The sequence below is a fragment of the Capricornis sumatraensis genome, chromosome 15 (genome assembly GCF_032405125.1).
Source record: "Capricornis sumatraensis isolate serow.1 chromosome 15, serow.2, whole genome shotgun sequence".
In the NCBI taxonomy this organism is placed as follows: domain Eukaryota; kingdom Metazoa; phylum Chordata; class Mammalia; order Artiodactyla; family Bovidae; genus Capricornis; species Capricornis sumatraensis.
The window spans coordinates 21,026,660-21,042,511 of record NC_091083.1 but is presented as its reverse complement, the minus strand read 5'-3'; the positions used below and the strand labels follow the sequence as shown (position 1 = coordinate 21,042,511).

Below are 15,852 nucleotides of genomic sequence, written 5' to 3'. Positions count from 1 at the left end.
TGTACTTTCTAGAATAATTTTTAACTTGTCATTTTTTGTAGGGGAAAAAATCACCTAAAGTGTGCAAATAATACAGTTTTTAGAGAACATGTTTAGAGGGAACATGGGTAAACAGTACATGATTCTTTACTTAATGAATAATTTGCCCTGCAAAAATGTAAGTATCCTGAATAACTTTGGGGCTGGGGCTCTGTTTTCACAGAGTTTAGGAGTCGACATTCTTCCTCCTCCAGATCCTAAACCGCCCAGAGTTGAATTTAACTACAGTGTGGGGTTTAAGGATTTAAATGGTAAGCATCGTTTCTTTTCTTGAGTAATTTGAAATCATAGCAATGACTAAAATCTGTCAGAGTGTAATTCGTAGCTCTAGAAAACTAGGAATACACTTCCTTAGTTCTACATATATTCTTTCTGAGATTTTAAGAATTGATTTCACTTAATTTTATGAAGAAGTTATGTGCAAAAGAACACTGGCTTAGGAGGAAATAAACCCTTTTTACATAGTTAGGAGATCCAAACTTCTCCAAGCACTGTACATGGAACCATTGTTGTTGTTCAGTGACTAAGTCATGTCCAACTCAGCGACCCCATGGACTGCAGCATGCCAGGCTCCTCAGTTTTCACTGTCACCTGGAGTTTGCTCAAATTCATGTCCATCGGGTTGGTGTCCCTGAGATCGAACCATTTCATCCTCTGCCGCCCCCATTTCCTATTGCCTTCAATCTTTTCCAGCATCAGAGTCTTTTCCAGTGAGTCAGCTCTTTGCATCAAGTGGCCGAGGTTATCAGAGCTTCAGCAACAGTCCTTCCAATGAATATTCAGGGTTGAACCATTAGCATTAATGTAATAATATGCTGTATGGTGTTTGTGCTGATGATGTTGGACAATAAATGATTTCCCCATGCCTTCTGATCCTTTGTTCCTGAGAAGGCTGTATTTCCCCCATTCCCATTTCCTCAGTCTCGTTCACGTTGCACACAGCAGCTAGATTTCTCTTCCTCATCATCACTTCCACCCTGCTCACCCTTTGTTCATCACACTCACCATCCGGTGACTGCCTGATCAGCCACGTGCCGTCCCAACTCGATTCACGGCCATGGCTCCCTGGATGCACGTGGTCTCACAGTAATCTCACACGTGGAAGAAATTCCAGCAAAACCATCCTCCCTCCCCCTCACTCTGAAAATCCGGGTCTGCCATTTCCTTTAAGAGTTAACTCCCAGGACTTCCCTGTGGTGGAGTGGTTGAGACTCCTCCGTGCTCCCAAGGCAGTAGGACCAGGTTTGATCCCTGGTCAGGGAACTAAGATCCCACAAACCATGTGGTGCAGTCAAAAAAAAAAAAAAAAACAATACTTAACTGCTAGTATTAATGTATAGAAAGTCTTGAAAACAACAAGAGAAAATTCTTTAAAAAAAAAAAAAAGAGAATTAACTTCCAACTCACTGTCTTATGAAGTCTTTACCAGTTAATCCCAATTTTTCAAAAACATTTTTTTCACTCTTGATGCCCTTTGTGCTTTGTTTCCTGCTGTTGCTCTTTTGAGATGTGAGAGTTCCTATGATTGGATGGTGTGCCCACAGAAACTCTATCCTCACCCCAAATCTCAAGGCACAGGAAGTAAATCCCAGTTGGTGGAGACCGACTCTCTTCCAAGTATATTCGTTAGTGTTGCTCTGTTTGCCGCTGTCCAAAGACCTGGGAGAACTTTCCATCCGTTTCCAGCCTCTCCCATCCCCTACTTTGTAAAACTCTTAAGATTTTGCACCAGAATGCACAAGAATTTCCTACATAGGCATCCAATCAGCACTTGGATTTCACTTTATAGGTGGCCTGTGAGGATGCTCAATGTAGGGAAGGCATTTGCCTCCCTTTCTTTTTTTTTTTTAGGGGGGAAGGAAAGGCTATTTTTAGCTTTATTGAAGCTAACTTGATGAATAAAACTGTATTATATGTAAAAGTGTACAGTGTGCAGATTTGGTGTGCATCTACATTGTGATAGTTAACCATCAAGATAGTTAACCTATCTATCTCCTCACATATTTACTTCTTATTTTAGTGAGGATGTTTAAGTTGTACTCTTTCAGCAGATTTCAATTATACCATACAGCGTTAGCAACTAGAGTCATCGTGGTATACTTAGATCCTCAGACCTTATTTGCCTTATAAAAGTTCATATTCTTTCACTAACCTCATCTTATTTCCCCGACCCCAATCCCTGGCAACCTGTACTCAAACTTACGCTTTTTCAAAAAATTAATTTATGTTTTAATTGAAGGATAATTGCTTTACAGAAAAACTGACACTTTAAAATGACTTTCATTTAGTTTTTCCAGGTACACATCATTATCTTGTTCATGAATGTGATTTTCCCTATCAGAGTCCTTAAATGCACTGGAAGACCAAGATTTAGATGCTCTCATGGCAGATCTGGTAGCAGACATAAGTGAAGCTGAGCAGAGGACAATCCAGGCCCAGAAAGAGACCCCTCAAAAGCAACCTCATTCAGCATCCCTGTGTGTGCCAAGTTTCAGTGGTACAACCTCTCTTGGTTATGGAGCAAATGTTGCTGCAACGAGTCAGTATGATGATGACTTACCACCTCCACCAGCTGATCCAGTGTTAGACCTTCCGCTGCCACCACCCCCTCCAGGACCCATCTCTCAGGTAAGTCCATGGGGTCAGGACTCTTGACCTCTGCCACCCATGGTCTCTGACTTTCTTCAAAGTGACAGTTCCATTCATAAATGTGTATGCCCAGGGCTCTAAGATTCAAACAAACAAGGATCCCAGATGTGTTCACTGCAAAGTCAGATGTAAAATGCCTGTGAAAGGACACGGTGGTGAGTATAAGGAACTTATTATGGCCATATTCAGGAATTATTATAGTTTGGCTAAATCTACATTTGTATGTGGCTTTTCCTGATAATACTCAACCTTTCGGGGGTCATATTTGATTACCTTGGTGTGAGCTATGGAAATGATTTACACATTGGTGTGTCCCTGATCCTTGCCCAATACATAAAGAATAGAAGGCATTCCTTACATATTTCTAAATTGAACTAAATGGAATTTTGCTGAATTTGACAGCCTTGTTCATTGGCAAAGATATCACTTGTAAGGTCAAAGTTGGAAGGGGTGTTATGGGCAAGCAGGTGGTAAGTGTTTGATATTAATAGATTTCTGAGAAGTTCATATTGTCATTATTTGGGATGTCAGTTTATGTCCCGCATCAATGCAAAAAGGGTGCTTTAAGGATTTTGCTTAGGGTAAGCCACTTTTAAAATATTTTAGAAAAATTAAAAAAATAATAAAATATTTTAGAGAAATAATCTAGCTCTATTTCCTGTGGCTCTCACATTTATTGTACTGTATGCTGACCAGTACTTATAAATACAACCCTAGGAACCCTGAAAATCCCTACAATATCTTTTGGATGAATAAATAGGAAATATAAACAAATATCAAATACTACTCATTGCTGTATTATGTGATTCTTGTATAAAAATTATTTGAAAATTGGTGATCCATTTAGAACAGAGGCTCTTTTTTCCTCCAGTTTACTGAGATATAATTGATGTATAATATTATAGAAGTTTCAAAGGGCCTGGTTGAGTCCAAAAAACTTTTCAGAGAGAATTTTGTACATTTATATTATTTACAGCAAGATGCAGTAACATGGGGCTTCCCCAGTGGCTCAGCAGTAAAGAGTCTGCCTGCAAGTCAGGAGCCGCGGGAGACATGGGTTCCATCTCTGGGTTGGGAAGATGCCCTGGAGGAGGGCATGGCAACCCACTCCAGCATTCTTGCTTGGAGAATCCCATGGACAACAGAGCCTGGTAGACTACAGTCCATAGGGTCGCAAAGAGTTGGGCACGGCTGAAGAGACTTAGCACGCACATATGCAGTAACATAAGACTTCCCTGGTGGCTCAGTGGTAAAGAATCCAGCTGCCAATGCAGGAGATGCAGGTTTGATCCCTGGGCTGGGAATATTCCCTGAAGGACATGGCAAGCCACTCCAGTATTCTTGCCTGGGAAATCCCACAGACAGAGGAGCCTGGCGGGCTACAGTCCTTGGGATCACAAAGAGTCAGACACCACTTAGCAGCTGAGCACAAGCACGACTATACAAGTTTAAGTTACACAACATGGTGAGTCTTAACCACTGGACAGCAAGGCAAGTACCAGTACAGCCTTTTATCAACAGAAGGTGACTGAGACGCTAGCTGTGTTGGGAATACTCACTCGCTTGTATGATTAACGGACTGTGCTGATGTCTTACATTTTACAGGAAGAAGAAGAAGCTCAAGCCAAGGCTGATAAAATAAAACTGGCATTAGAAAAACTGAAGGAGGCCAAGGTCAAGAAGGTAAACTGTGAATCACTTTTACATGGGGCAGTCAAATTAACAACTTCTTCATACGCTTAAGGGCAAAAAAGTTTTACATTCAAGTGGTACTTTCCAATGAGTTGTATTTTTTTTAACTTAAGGACAAAGGTAAATTATTCTTTCCATGACATCAGTTGTTCATTTGTGATTGATAAATAGGGAACCTTTGTTAGTGTCAATGTAGAAGTTTCTACCCCCAGGGCTCCCTCCCCTGAGGATGCCCTCTGGGTTCTGCTCACTCTTGGGTAATAGCAGGTGGCATCCTCTTCTGGGCCCATCTCAATTTGGTTAGAGTTCAGCTTCCACTGGCGTCACCTCACTTCCACAGTTGCTTTTGTGCATGTTATATACCCTCTGGGGCAGCCCCTAGACTGCCCCGGGTGTCCGAGTTCTCCCCTGAAGTTCCAAATGTTCTTCTGGCTGGTGCTGTGTGTTCAAAGTGGCGTAGGTTTCGAGTCACCTGCCCAACCCTGTGGTCCCAATAAGCGTGTAATTTATTGTGCATTTTCCGTAGGTTTTTCCAGAGATGCATTTATTGTGTTGTATCAGAAACACACATATTTAACCTCAGTAAAAGCATCTGCCTAATAAAGTGTTAGTAATAGTTAATTTGGTAAATTAAGAGAAAGATAAAGTCTCACCTCGACCCCTGAGGCATATGCTATGACTGAGACTCATTAAGAGCTTTTTAATTACAGTTGGGTGAATTATTCTTTTCCTAGAGGACGTTCGATTTTATGTTCCTATAGCCTCTCTCATGGTTCTTTGAATGAAGGAGTTCAACACATGCTGATTGATTTTTAATAAATATTCCTTTGTTACCTCAGGATACAGACAGTCACGGTTCATCTGTGAGCACGTTTCCAGATCAGCCTGGTTCCTTTCATTTCAAGCATGCATGCGCCTTCTTACTATTTCCCTTCCTGTTCTCTATGTGTAATTACATTCTGTGGTCGGTTAGTGAGCTGATGCCTCTGAGGGGGCTGTTTCCTTCCCCGCCTCGCACTCCGTGAATCCCTGGTTAAATCCAGCTCTCCTTCTGCTCAGCCCAGGCCATCAGTGCTGCCAGAGCTCGCCACTCCAGTCTCTGTCTCACGAACCTAGAGAACTGCTGCCACCTTGTCCTCTCCCTGAAAACCTCCAGTACCTGCCCCCTCTTCCTCGTGATGTTGCCACCCATTGCGGAGAAGTAGAAGCGATCCAAAGAAAGGCTCTACCAGCTCCTAACACATTGGCCTCCTGCCCGCCTGCACCTCCAGCAGCTGGTCCATAGTCTGGTCCCTGTGGATGGCCTGTCGTGTTTCTAAAACCAGTCTCCTTCGTGTGCTTAACTGGAGATGAAGAGGACAGGGACGAGCAAGCAGTATTTCCTGCTGGAGACCAGAAGCCAGAGAAAGTTGCCATAATTCAGTTGAGGTGAATTGTAGCGGCAGCGAAAAGCAGCACCTGCCTCTAGTCCACAAAGTGTATGTGAAACAGAAGCCGCTCTGATCAGGGGGAGAGAGCAGAAAATTAAGAAGCCAAGGTGTTTATTTTTTCTGACTTGAGGTACTCGAGACTTATTTCTAAAAATAAAAGGCTGTGTGGCACAGATAATTTTTTAAAAATAACTGAGTCATACTCATCCATTAATAAAGTAAGTAAGGTATACTAACACATAATCTACGGCATGTTTTATAAAGGCTGGAAATCAAGTTGACCTGAAGTACTCTGTCCTCAAATATTCTGCTGGGTGTTGTCATCTTTTCGGATTGGGAATGATGTACGTAGTTTGTGGTGCAAAGCTTTTAGAACTGGAAAGAGTATCAGACTCACTCATTGACTGTATTTGTTTCTTTGTGGTAAGGAATCTGCCTACCAATGCACAAGAAGCAAGAGGTGTTGGTTTGATCCCTGGGTGGGAAAGATCCCCTGGAGGAGAGGATGGCACCCCACTCCGTATTCTTGCCTGGAAAATCCCATGGTCTTTACTACAATGGACCAGAAAGGGGAAGTCTTTTCATTCTGGAATCATTTTGCCCTATATGATATGGTATTGATGTGAAATGGGGTCGCAAGGAGTTGGACACAACTGAGCGACTGAACTAAACTGATTGATGTGAAAAGTACTCAGGTTGCCACATCAGTAACCATGCTGTAGGGTGTCATGTGCTGATATGGGACTAGCCTTCAGCTTGGAAATGGGAAGAAAGCTGTGAAGAAGAGTCAACATGGTTTCTTTTCGCTAAATGTCACCTGCCTTCTCTTGGTTTTTTCCCTAAGTTTCATGATTGTGGACATTTGTAACTACATGTGGGTTAAATTTAGTTTGCAGTTTCTGCCAAAAGAAAAACCAAAACCAAGCCCTTTCCATCATTGCATCATTGTCAAACTATGCGGTTTGCTTTTTTTCTCTCTTTAAAAACAAAAGATAACACCAAGCTATGTTTTATTTTTTCAAGAATTCCTAAGCAAGAAAAAATGTGGTCAAAAGTCATTGATTTTCCCATCGGGAACATTGTCCTCTAAATCCTAACATTGGTAGGGTTTCTTAGGACCTGTAGCTACTTTATAGCAATAATCCTCAGCAGAGAGCAATGGGTATGCCTTCTATAGAAAATAAGACATGGTCATTCCAATATTTGAGGAATTTCTGTTTTTCCAGGCACCCTTCCAAGCGTGATTTCTCAGGTCAGATGAATGTTTTTTGTGGGTTTCTTTGGCCGTGTGGTATGGCATATGGGATCTTACTGTCCCGACCAGGAATTGAACCCTGTACCCTGCAGTGGAAGGGTGGAGTCTTAAGCATTGAACTGCCAGGAAAATCCCCAGATGAATGTCTTTGACACTGTGGTATTTATTTGAGCCTGTTGTGTTAAGTACATAAAAAGATGAACAGACAATAGAAACAAAATGTCCAACTAGAAGTTTCTGGGCTACATGTTTCAAAGGAAAAAAGGTATTCTTTGGCCAAGCCTGGAATAAAAGCCTAATTCAGATGGCCTCAGGAGGAGGAAATTCACTTTACTGCCCAGTGTTTGCATTTGAGTCTCACGAGTGCAAGTGGGGGAAGGGCAGATAGTAGGTGTGCTTCGACATGTGGTCTTTGCTCCTCACCCAGATTCTTATCGCCACCCACACCCTTGGTTGCTGTCAGTAACTCTGCACAGCAGTCCACAGGAACTGTGTGTGCCCGTCGCCATTCACTGCACAGGGTCTTCAGGATCCGACTGGGTGGGAGAGGGTCCAGCGAGGCAGTTTACCTGCTGCTCAGAATATGGCCCAGACTTTAGGAGAGGAAGAAATGTTGCCAGTTGTATGACTTCTCTTTCCATTCCGTCTAAAAACTTTTTATTTATTTATTTTTAAAAGTGTATTTATTTATTTGACTGCACCGGATGTTGGTTGCTGCACACAGCATCTTCAGTCTTTGCTGAGGCATGCGGGCATCTTTAGCTATGGCATGAGAACTCCTGTTGCAGCACGTGGGATCTGGTTCCCCAACCAGGGATCAAACCTGTGCCCCCTGCGTTGGGAGCGTGGAGTCCCAGCCACTGGCCCAGCAGCGAAGTCCCAATACTTTTTAAATAATGATACGCTTCCTATGTGAGTAACCAGGAGCAACCTTAGACAAACAACAGGCAGAACTTGTCTCTATCTCACACTTCTCTTTTCAAGCTAGAATAGAAATTTAAGCAAGAGTGTCTGGGGGTCCTGGGTGACAGTGTTGCTTCAGGAATTCTCTGCTGGTGGTATGTAGAGTAGCTTCAAACACTGCAGGCTGGAGGTTGGATGGGGGTGGTCTGGAAAGGGAAAGACAATCCCAAGTGGCAGGGGGACCAGTGATTTTGGTGGAGAAGGCAATGGCACCCCACTCCAGTACTCATACCTGGAAAATCCCATGGATGGAGGAGCCTGGAAGGCTGCAGTCCATGGGGTCGCGAAGGGTGGACACAACTGAGTGACTTCACTTTCACTTTTCACTTTCATGCATTGGAGAAGAAAATGGCAACCCACTGCAGTGTTCTTGCCTGGAGAATCCCAGGGATGGGGGAGCCTGGTGGGCTGCCATCTATGGGGTCACACAGAGTCGGGCACAACTGAAGTGACTTAGCAGCAGCAGCAGTGATTTTGGTGAGCTTCCCTGGTGGCTCGGACAATAAAGAATGCCCTTGGGTCAGGAAGATTCCCTGGAGAAAGGCATGGCAACCCACCTCAGTATTCTTGCCTGGAGAATTCCATGCACAGAGGAGCCTGGTGGGCTACAGTCCACGGGGTCACAGAGTCAATATCTCTCTCATCAGAATGCAGAGTCTCTGAAAACTGGGCAAGCACTTTGCTTATTGTGTATTATTTCTGTTTTTGTGAATTGGTTTCTCTAGCACCTGTCTGTATTCCTGCACCTTAAACAAATGCTTGGCACATGAATGAGTCTGTGGGATGCCTTCTTACCTAAATATGCAGAAGCAATAGAAGTTGAAATCTGAACCTTTCTCAGTGGCTTTCTCCAGTTGCTGGAATTTACTGGCTGTCCTGTGGCTTTCTCCTCAGCTTGTTGTCAAGATACATATGAATGATAACAGCTCAAAGTCACTGATGGTGGATGAGCGGCAGTTAGCCCGAGATGTTCTCGACAACCTTTTTGAGAAAACCCACTGTGACTGTAACGTGGATTGGTGTCTTTATGAAATATATCCAGAACTGCAAATTGGTAAGTCCCAGTCCTAACGGCAGGCTGTATTCCAGAAACCTGTGGTTGGTTTGCTTTATTATATTATGGGTTTTGATCTAATTACGAAGAAGAGTTTTGTTCAAGGCTGTGAAGACCACCCACCCATCGCTTTCCTTATGTCGGATTCAGTGCTTGTCTCTTGCTTGGTGTGTGGTGAAGAGACTCAGGTGGAAGCAGGTGGCCAGACCCGGGGGAGTGTGTGCGTTATTGCAGCTACTTCTCTAGCAGATCCAAAAGGAAAGTGAGCGACAAGATGATGCTTCTTACTGTTTAGCCAGCTGAGCCGATGGGCCTGGGTACTGATCAGCCAATGTCTCTTTAACGTCTGCTTCTTTAAACTCTGAGGCAGTCATCCCCCATCTTTTTGATGCCAGGGGCCAGTTTCATGCAAGTCAGTTTTCCCATAGACCTGGTCAGGAGTAGTATTGGGATATTTCAAGCGTGTTGCATTTACTGAGTTCACTGAAAGGAGCAGGTAGGTCTCTGGCAGCGATACAAGCGATGGGAAGCAGCTATAGATACAGATGAAGCCGCTTCACGCACTCGCCCGCCGCTCACCTGCTCCTCAGCTGGGTTCCTAACAGGCCACGGACCAGTACCCGCCTGTGGCCCAGGAGCTGGTGACCCCTGCTCTTGGGCAACTCTGCCCCGGGCCTCACATCCCTGTCCACTTCTCTTCCTCCACGCCTCACTCACTTAGTATCTGATACTTTGTCTAGACATTGTCTAGTGGAAGAGGCTCAGCCCCAAAGAGCAAAGGACAGTTGATAGAAATTGATGAACTCAAAAGCAGTTAAAGAAAGATTCTGTTACTTCTCATTCTTAATCCACTCACAGAACAATTGTCTCCCAGGAGAGCTGGGATACAGAATTGTTGGGATGCAGGATTGCCCGTTTTAGAAGCTTTGGGGATATGTCTCACTGGAGGAAATGATCTACAAGGAAATAATCCGCCAAGTTTTCTTCAATTCTCAGAGTCAGAGAAAAGACGGCAAGGAAGGTTTAGGGTTGGTTTCGATATTCGTATAATACATTGTATTTTATATGTATGTTATATGTGTTTAGGGAGCAATGTTTTGGAGGGCCCCCAGCCTCTAGGATCTAATTCCTGATGATCTGAGGTGGAGCTGGTGTAATAATAATAATAGAAATAAAGTGCACAATAAATGTAATGCCCTTGAATCATCCTGAAACCATCCCCCGTCCCCAGTCAGTGGAAAAATTGTCTTCCATGAAACTGGTCCCTGACGCCAGAAAGGTTGAGGACCTTTGTATAAGTGCTTATTAGTTATCTCACTGGAGAAGGCGATGGCAACCCACTCCAGTACTCTTGCCTGGAAAATCCCATGGGCAGGGGAGCCTGGTAGGCTGCAGTCCATGGGGTCGCGAAGAGTCGGACATGACTGAGCCACTTCCCTTTCACTTTTCACTTTCATGCATTGGAGAAGGAAATGGCAACCCACTCCAGTGTTCTTGCCTGGAGAATCCCAGGGACGGGGGAGCCTGCTGGGCTGCTGTCTATGGGGTCGCACAGAGTTGGACACGACTGAAGCGACTTAGCAGCAGCAGCAGCAGCAGTTATCTCACAATTTCATTCAGAGTTATTTACCCAGTTACTGCCTAATTGTCCTCCTTCCAGACAGGGTGGAGGGCTATTGAAAGTAGTAAAAAACCCAAATACAAACACGGAGCAATGGCTGACCACTGCCACTATTTTATAGGCTCATCTGCCATGTTTTTTACGGGAAGTAAGTTGAAGCCCTGAGACTGAAGAATAGACATGACAGAGATGTTACAGTATGACATCATGTAAGAATTAGGAATTTCTAAAACCAATGAGAAGTATGAAGCATTGTGTTAGCTCAGTACCAACTTATTTCTGTGTTGGAAACCCTGATGTCTTGGGTCTGAAAAGATGCTCTCTCTTGTTACATCAGAAAGGTTTTTTGAAGACCATGAAAATGTTGTTGAAATCTTATCAGACTGGACAAGAGACACAGAAAATAAACTGTTATTTTTGGAGAAAAAGGAAAAATATGCTGTATTTAAAAACCCCCAGGTAAGATAATTTGTATATTGTTAAACCATATAAAAATATCCATTCTGTAATGTCAGCTGTGTCCTCACAAGATAGCTCACAAAATTTCACATTATTCATTATCTCACAAAATATCACAAATGTATTCCTTTCAAAGAAATACAGACTCAGCGCTTAGGGGTCAGGACAGGGCCCCCTCGTGCCCACGTGGGCCTGCCTCTCTGGGGTAAGGTAGGTTGGGGTGGTACAACCTTACTGTCCTAATTAGAGCAACCTTGTTGATGAAGCAGCTGAGTCTCTCTCGGTTTCCCAGGCCAGGTGGCGTTGGGAAAGCGCCTCTTCCCAGTTAACTGTGGTCACAGGGTGGTCTGCTCATCCTAAAAATGTGCCAGGTGTTCAAACGAACGCATGAACCTCAGCTGTAACCCAAAGAGTTTTCTTTTCCCAGCTGTGCTAACATGTAGCCCCCACTGTGCAAAGACCAGTGGGGCCTGAAACCAAAATAAGAAGTGTGAGGCCTGGGGTCTGTGTCTGGAGAGGGTGACCCACCTTGGTATGAACATTAGCCAACCTTCTTGCCAGGAGCCCCGAAGAATGTCTTTTTCAGAGACCGTGTTGTGAAAACAAATTAAGGTCACCTGCTTGCTGTATTGCTGTTCATTTCTTTTTATAAACATCTTTTATGTGTCTGACTTCAAAATTAATACCAATTTATTGGAAAAAACCTGAAAAGTAGAAGAAAGGAAATTTAAGTATTTCCACAGTTCAGTGATCATCACTATTGATACTTCAGGCAATTTTCGTTCCATTGTTCTGTTTCTTAACCGAAATTTGGCAGTGGTGGTGGTTTATTTAGTTGTATGAGTAAGAAGCAGAGACGGAGCCACAGTGGCATGCTTCCCCTTGGGTGCAGAAGGACACCAGCCACCATGGGGGAAAATGACCTCATGGTCTCTCCCCTCCTTTCCACCCTCCCTCTCCTGCCAAGGTGCATCTCTGACCATCCGGGACCAGGCCCAGCTGGAAGGAAAGTCATACAGGCATCACATTTACAACTTCCAGAATGGGCTTTTGTTTTATTTTTTATGTATTGATTTTACTTACTTGGCTCCGCTGGGCCTTAGTTGCAGCACTAAGGATCTCAGTTGCAGCAAGACCTTTAGTCGTGGCGTGCAGGCTTTTAGCTGCGGCATATGCACTGTCCCTGACCCGGGATCAAACCCGGGCCTCCTGCTGTGGAAGGGTGGAATCTTAACTTCTCGAGCACCAGGGAAGTCCCTGGGAGGGGCTTCTCCTTTAAAACAAAGTCGTCTCTCGACTTCAGTGCCCAGAGCCCCTGCCCAGCCAGTGTGGGCATGTGTATCAGTCAGGGTTGGAGATGTGAACACAACCTGAGGATCCCAGTGGCTTCTAGCAGCAGGCATCTCCTCTCTCCAGGGCCTGCAGATCAGCAGGTCCTCTGTCCCTGTCTCCACAGTGTGAGTCAGATCAAGAGAGTTCCACGTGCCTCTTACTGTCCTCAGACCAGCAGCCACCTGTGAAACACTCTCCTCCTGGTGAAGGGCAAGCGTGCTGAAGAAACTGTGGAAAAACACCCTGCCACCTCTCAGGCCCTCTGTTCCCATGGACCCACATTCTGTTCACCCACCCACATTCTGCTGGCCCAAGCAAGTCACGTGGCCAAAGCAAGCATAAGGTGGCAAGGATGTGCGCTCCAGCCATCCCGGGGGGTGGGCACTGCACAGTCACTAGCTGACAGGCATCAGTGAATTCTGACACAGGACGGAAGAGAGGGCTTGGGGTCATGGTCTGGGCTGTATCAGCTGTGCCCCAGCTCTAGCCAGGCTGGCTGTTCACCAGTGCCCTAAAGATACCCAGTAATTTTTTAAAATTGAAGTATGTTAATTTATACTGTGGTGTTAGATTCAAGTGTACAGGAAAGTAATTTGGTCATAGACACACACACACACACATGTATATTCTTTTTCAGGTAATTTTCCATTACAGGTTAATAGAAGATATTGAGTAGAGTTCCCTGAGCTATACAGTAGGTCTTGGTGTTCACCTCTTTTACATATAGCAGTGTGTGTATAATCCCAGGCTCCTACTCTCTCTCTCCCCTTGCCCCCGTTCTCCCCTTGGTAACCATAAATTGGTTTTCTGTGTCCATGAATCTATTAATATTTCTGTTTTGTAGATAAGTTCATTTATATCATTATTTTAGATTCCACATATAAATGATCTCATATGATATTTCTTTCTCTTCTGATTTACTTAATATGATCATCTCTGGGTCCTTCTGTGCTGCTGCAGAGGGCATTATTTCATTCTTTTTATGGCTGAGTGGTATTCCACTGTATTTATGTACCACATCTTTATCTGTTCTTCTGCCCATGGACATTTAGTTTGCTTCAAAGAGCCCCAGTGTTTAACCACCCCTGGGCCTTTGTCCATTCTGTTCCTCCTGCCCTGAATGCTCTCTTTATTTCTTTTCCTTTATCTGAATATGAACATCTTTCAAGGCACAGTTACAACTTTGACCTACTCTGTGAAGTGTTCCTTGATCATCTCAGGCCACAGTAATTTCCTCCTCTCTGCAAACCTACAGAACTTGGCTCATTTTTAATTTGTGCAGTCTTATACAGCTCCCCCATCTATAGACATATAGCCGTCTACTTACATTCATCTTTTCAGTGTGATAAAATGATTCTTAAAACAGTGATATTTTACATGTGAAAAGTACAAATATTTACTCATGGATTGATAAGTGTTTGCTTGATTTACTCATTATCCCAACAAGGTAATTTTAAACCATGGATTTGCTGTTTTTTTCCTGTCTTGCTGCTCTCAAAGCTTGCATTTTCAGAAGCTGTGAGAAAGAGGGGTGGACTGCAGCTGAAAGTCTCATTTCCCATTTTAAAGTTCCTTTATTTTTCAGCTCAGATTGCACCTAACAGATAATGGACTAACTATTACATTCTGCCACTTGCTACAGAGCCCCCCAAATTCTCACCCAAGAGCAGTCAGTCCTTCTAAGGATTGCCCTGCATGACCTCCAGCTTGGAATTTCATTAAAGCAAAAGCACAGTATAGTACTACCACCTGGAAGGGGAAAAAGTATTCAGAAGCTAAAAAAGTGAGAGGGGTCTCAGAAAAGATAATGGCTTCACAATACCCTCATAAAATGAGACACTTCATACTTCAGAATGGAGGAGGAAATGGCAACCCATTCCAGTATCCTTGCCTGGAAAGTCTCATGGACAGAGGAGCCTGGTGGGCTGCAGCCCATGGGGTCGCAGAGTTGGGCACAGCTGAGCTACTAACTGTTCATGGAGTACTCAAGGCAAGAATATTTGACTGTGTGGATCACAATAAACTGTGGAAAAGTCTGAGAGAGATGGGAATACCAGACCACCTGACCTGCCTCTTGAGAAATCTGTATGCAGGTCAGGAAGCAACAGTTGGAACTGGACATGGAACAACAGACTGTTTCCAAATAGGAAAAGGAGTACATCAAGGCTGTATATTGTCACCCTGCTTATTTAACTTATATGCAGAGTACATCATGAGAAACGCTGGACTGGAAGAAACACAAGCTGGAATCAAGATTGCCAGGAGAAATATCAATAACCTCAGATATGCAGATGACACCACCCTTATAGCAGAAAGCGAAGAGGAACTAAAAAGCCTCTTGATGAAAATGAAAGAGGAGAGTGAAAAAGTTGGCTTAAAGCTCAACATTCAGAAAATGAAGATCATGGCATCCGGTCCCATCACTTCATGGGAAATAGATGGGGAAACACTGGAAACAGTGTCAGACTTTATATTTTTGAGCTCCAAAATCACTGCAGATGGTGACTGCAGCCATGAAATTAAAAGACGCTTACTCCTTGGAAGAAAAGTTATGACCAACCTAGATAGCATATTCAAAAGCAGAGACATTACTTTGCCGACTAAGGTCTGTCTAGTCAAAGGCTATGGTTTTTCCAGTAGTCATGTATGGGTGTCAGAGTTGGACTGAGAAGAAGGCTGAGCACCGAAGAATTGATGCTTTTGAACTGTGGTGTTGGAGAAGACTCTTGAGAGTCCCTTGGACTGCAAGATCCAACCAGTCCATTCTGAAGGAGATCAGTCCTGGGTGTTCTTTGGAAGGAATGATGCTAAAGCTGAAACTCCAGTACTTTGGCCATCTCATGTGAAGAGTTGACTCATTGGAAAAGACTGTGATGCTGGGAGGGATTGGGGGCAGGAGGAGAAGGGGACGACCGAGGATGAGATGGCTGGATGGCATCACTGACTCAATGGACGTGAATCTGAGTGAACTCCGGGAGTTGGTGATGGACAGGGAGGCCTGGCGTGCTGCGATTGATGGGGTCGCAAAGAGTCGGACACGAACTGAGCTGAGCTAACACTCACTACTATAGTTTAGAAAGGCTCTTGCCCTGTCTGTCCTGCAGAGGGCGACACATGCCCTCCTTTCTCAAATGATGGCGACCCACACACGCTCTGCAGTCTTCCCCGCGTTCCTCTCCCTTCTTTCAGTGCATACATGATCACATTTTTCCGGGGCCCTGAAGCAAGTGTCCTTGCTAGCAGCACACTCTCTATTCATTGTCAGGACTAAGTTATCACATTTTTTAAAATTTTGGTAAAATACACATAACATGGAATTTACCATTTTAGTCACTTTTTAGTGTGCAGTTCAGTGATA

At 44.1% G+C, this 15,852-nt stretch overlaps 1 protein-coding gene across 1 annotated transcript in view; it reads left to right on the top strand.

Annotated features, from left to right (window-relative positions):
* The window catches only part of APBB1IP (amyloid beta precursor protein binding family B member 1 interacting protein), a 78,218-nt gene that overhangs the window by 40,135 nt on the left and 22,231 nt on the right, over positions 1-15,852 (top strand). Inside the window, exons 3-7 of the mRNA XM_068987424.1 lie at positions 203-290; positions 2,381-2,667; positions 4,294-4,371; positions 8,923-9,082; positions 11,041-11,162. Of these exons, the coding sequence (XP_068843525.1) occupies positions 203-290; positions 2,381-2,667; positions 4,294-4,371; positions 8,923-9,082; positions 11,041-11,162 (735 nt within the window). The remainder of the gene's footprint in view (positions 1-202; positions 291-2,380; positions 2,668-4,293; positions 4,372-8,922; positions 9,083-11,040; positions 11,163-15,852) is intronic.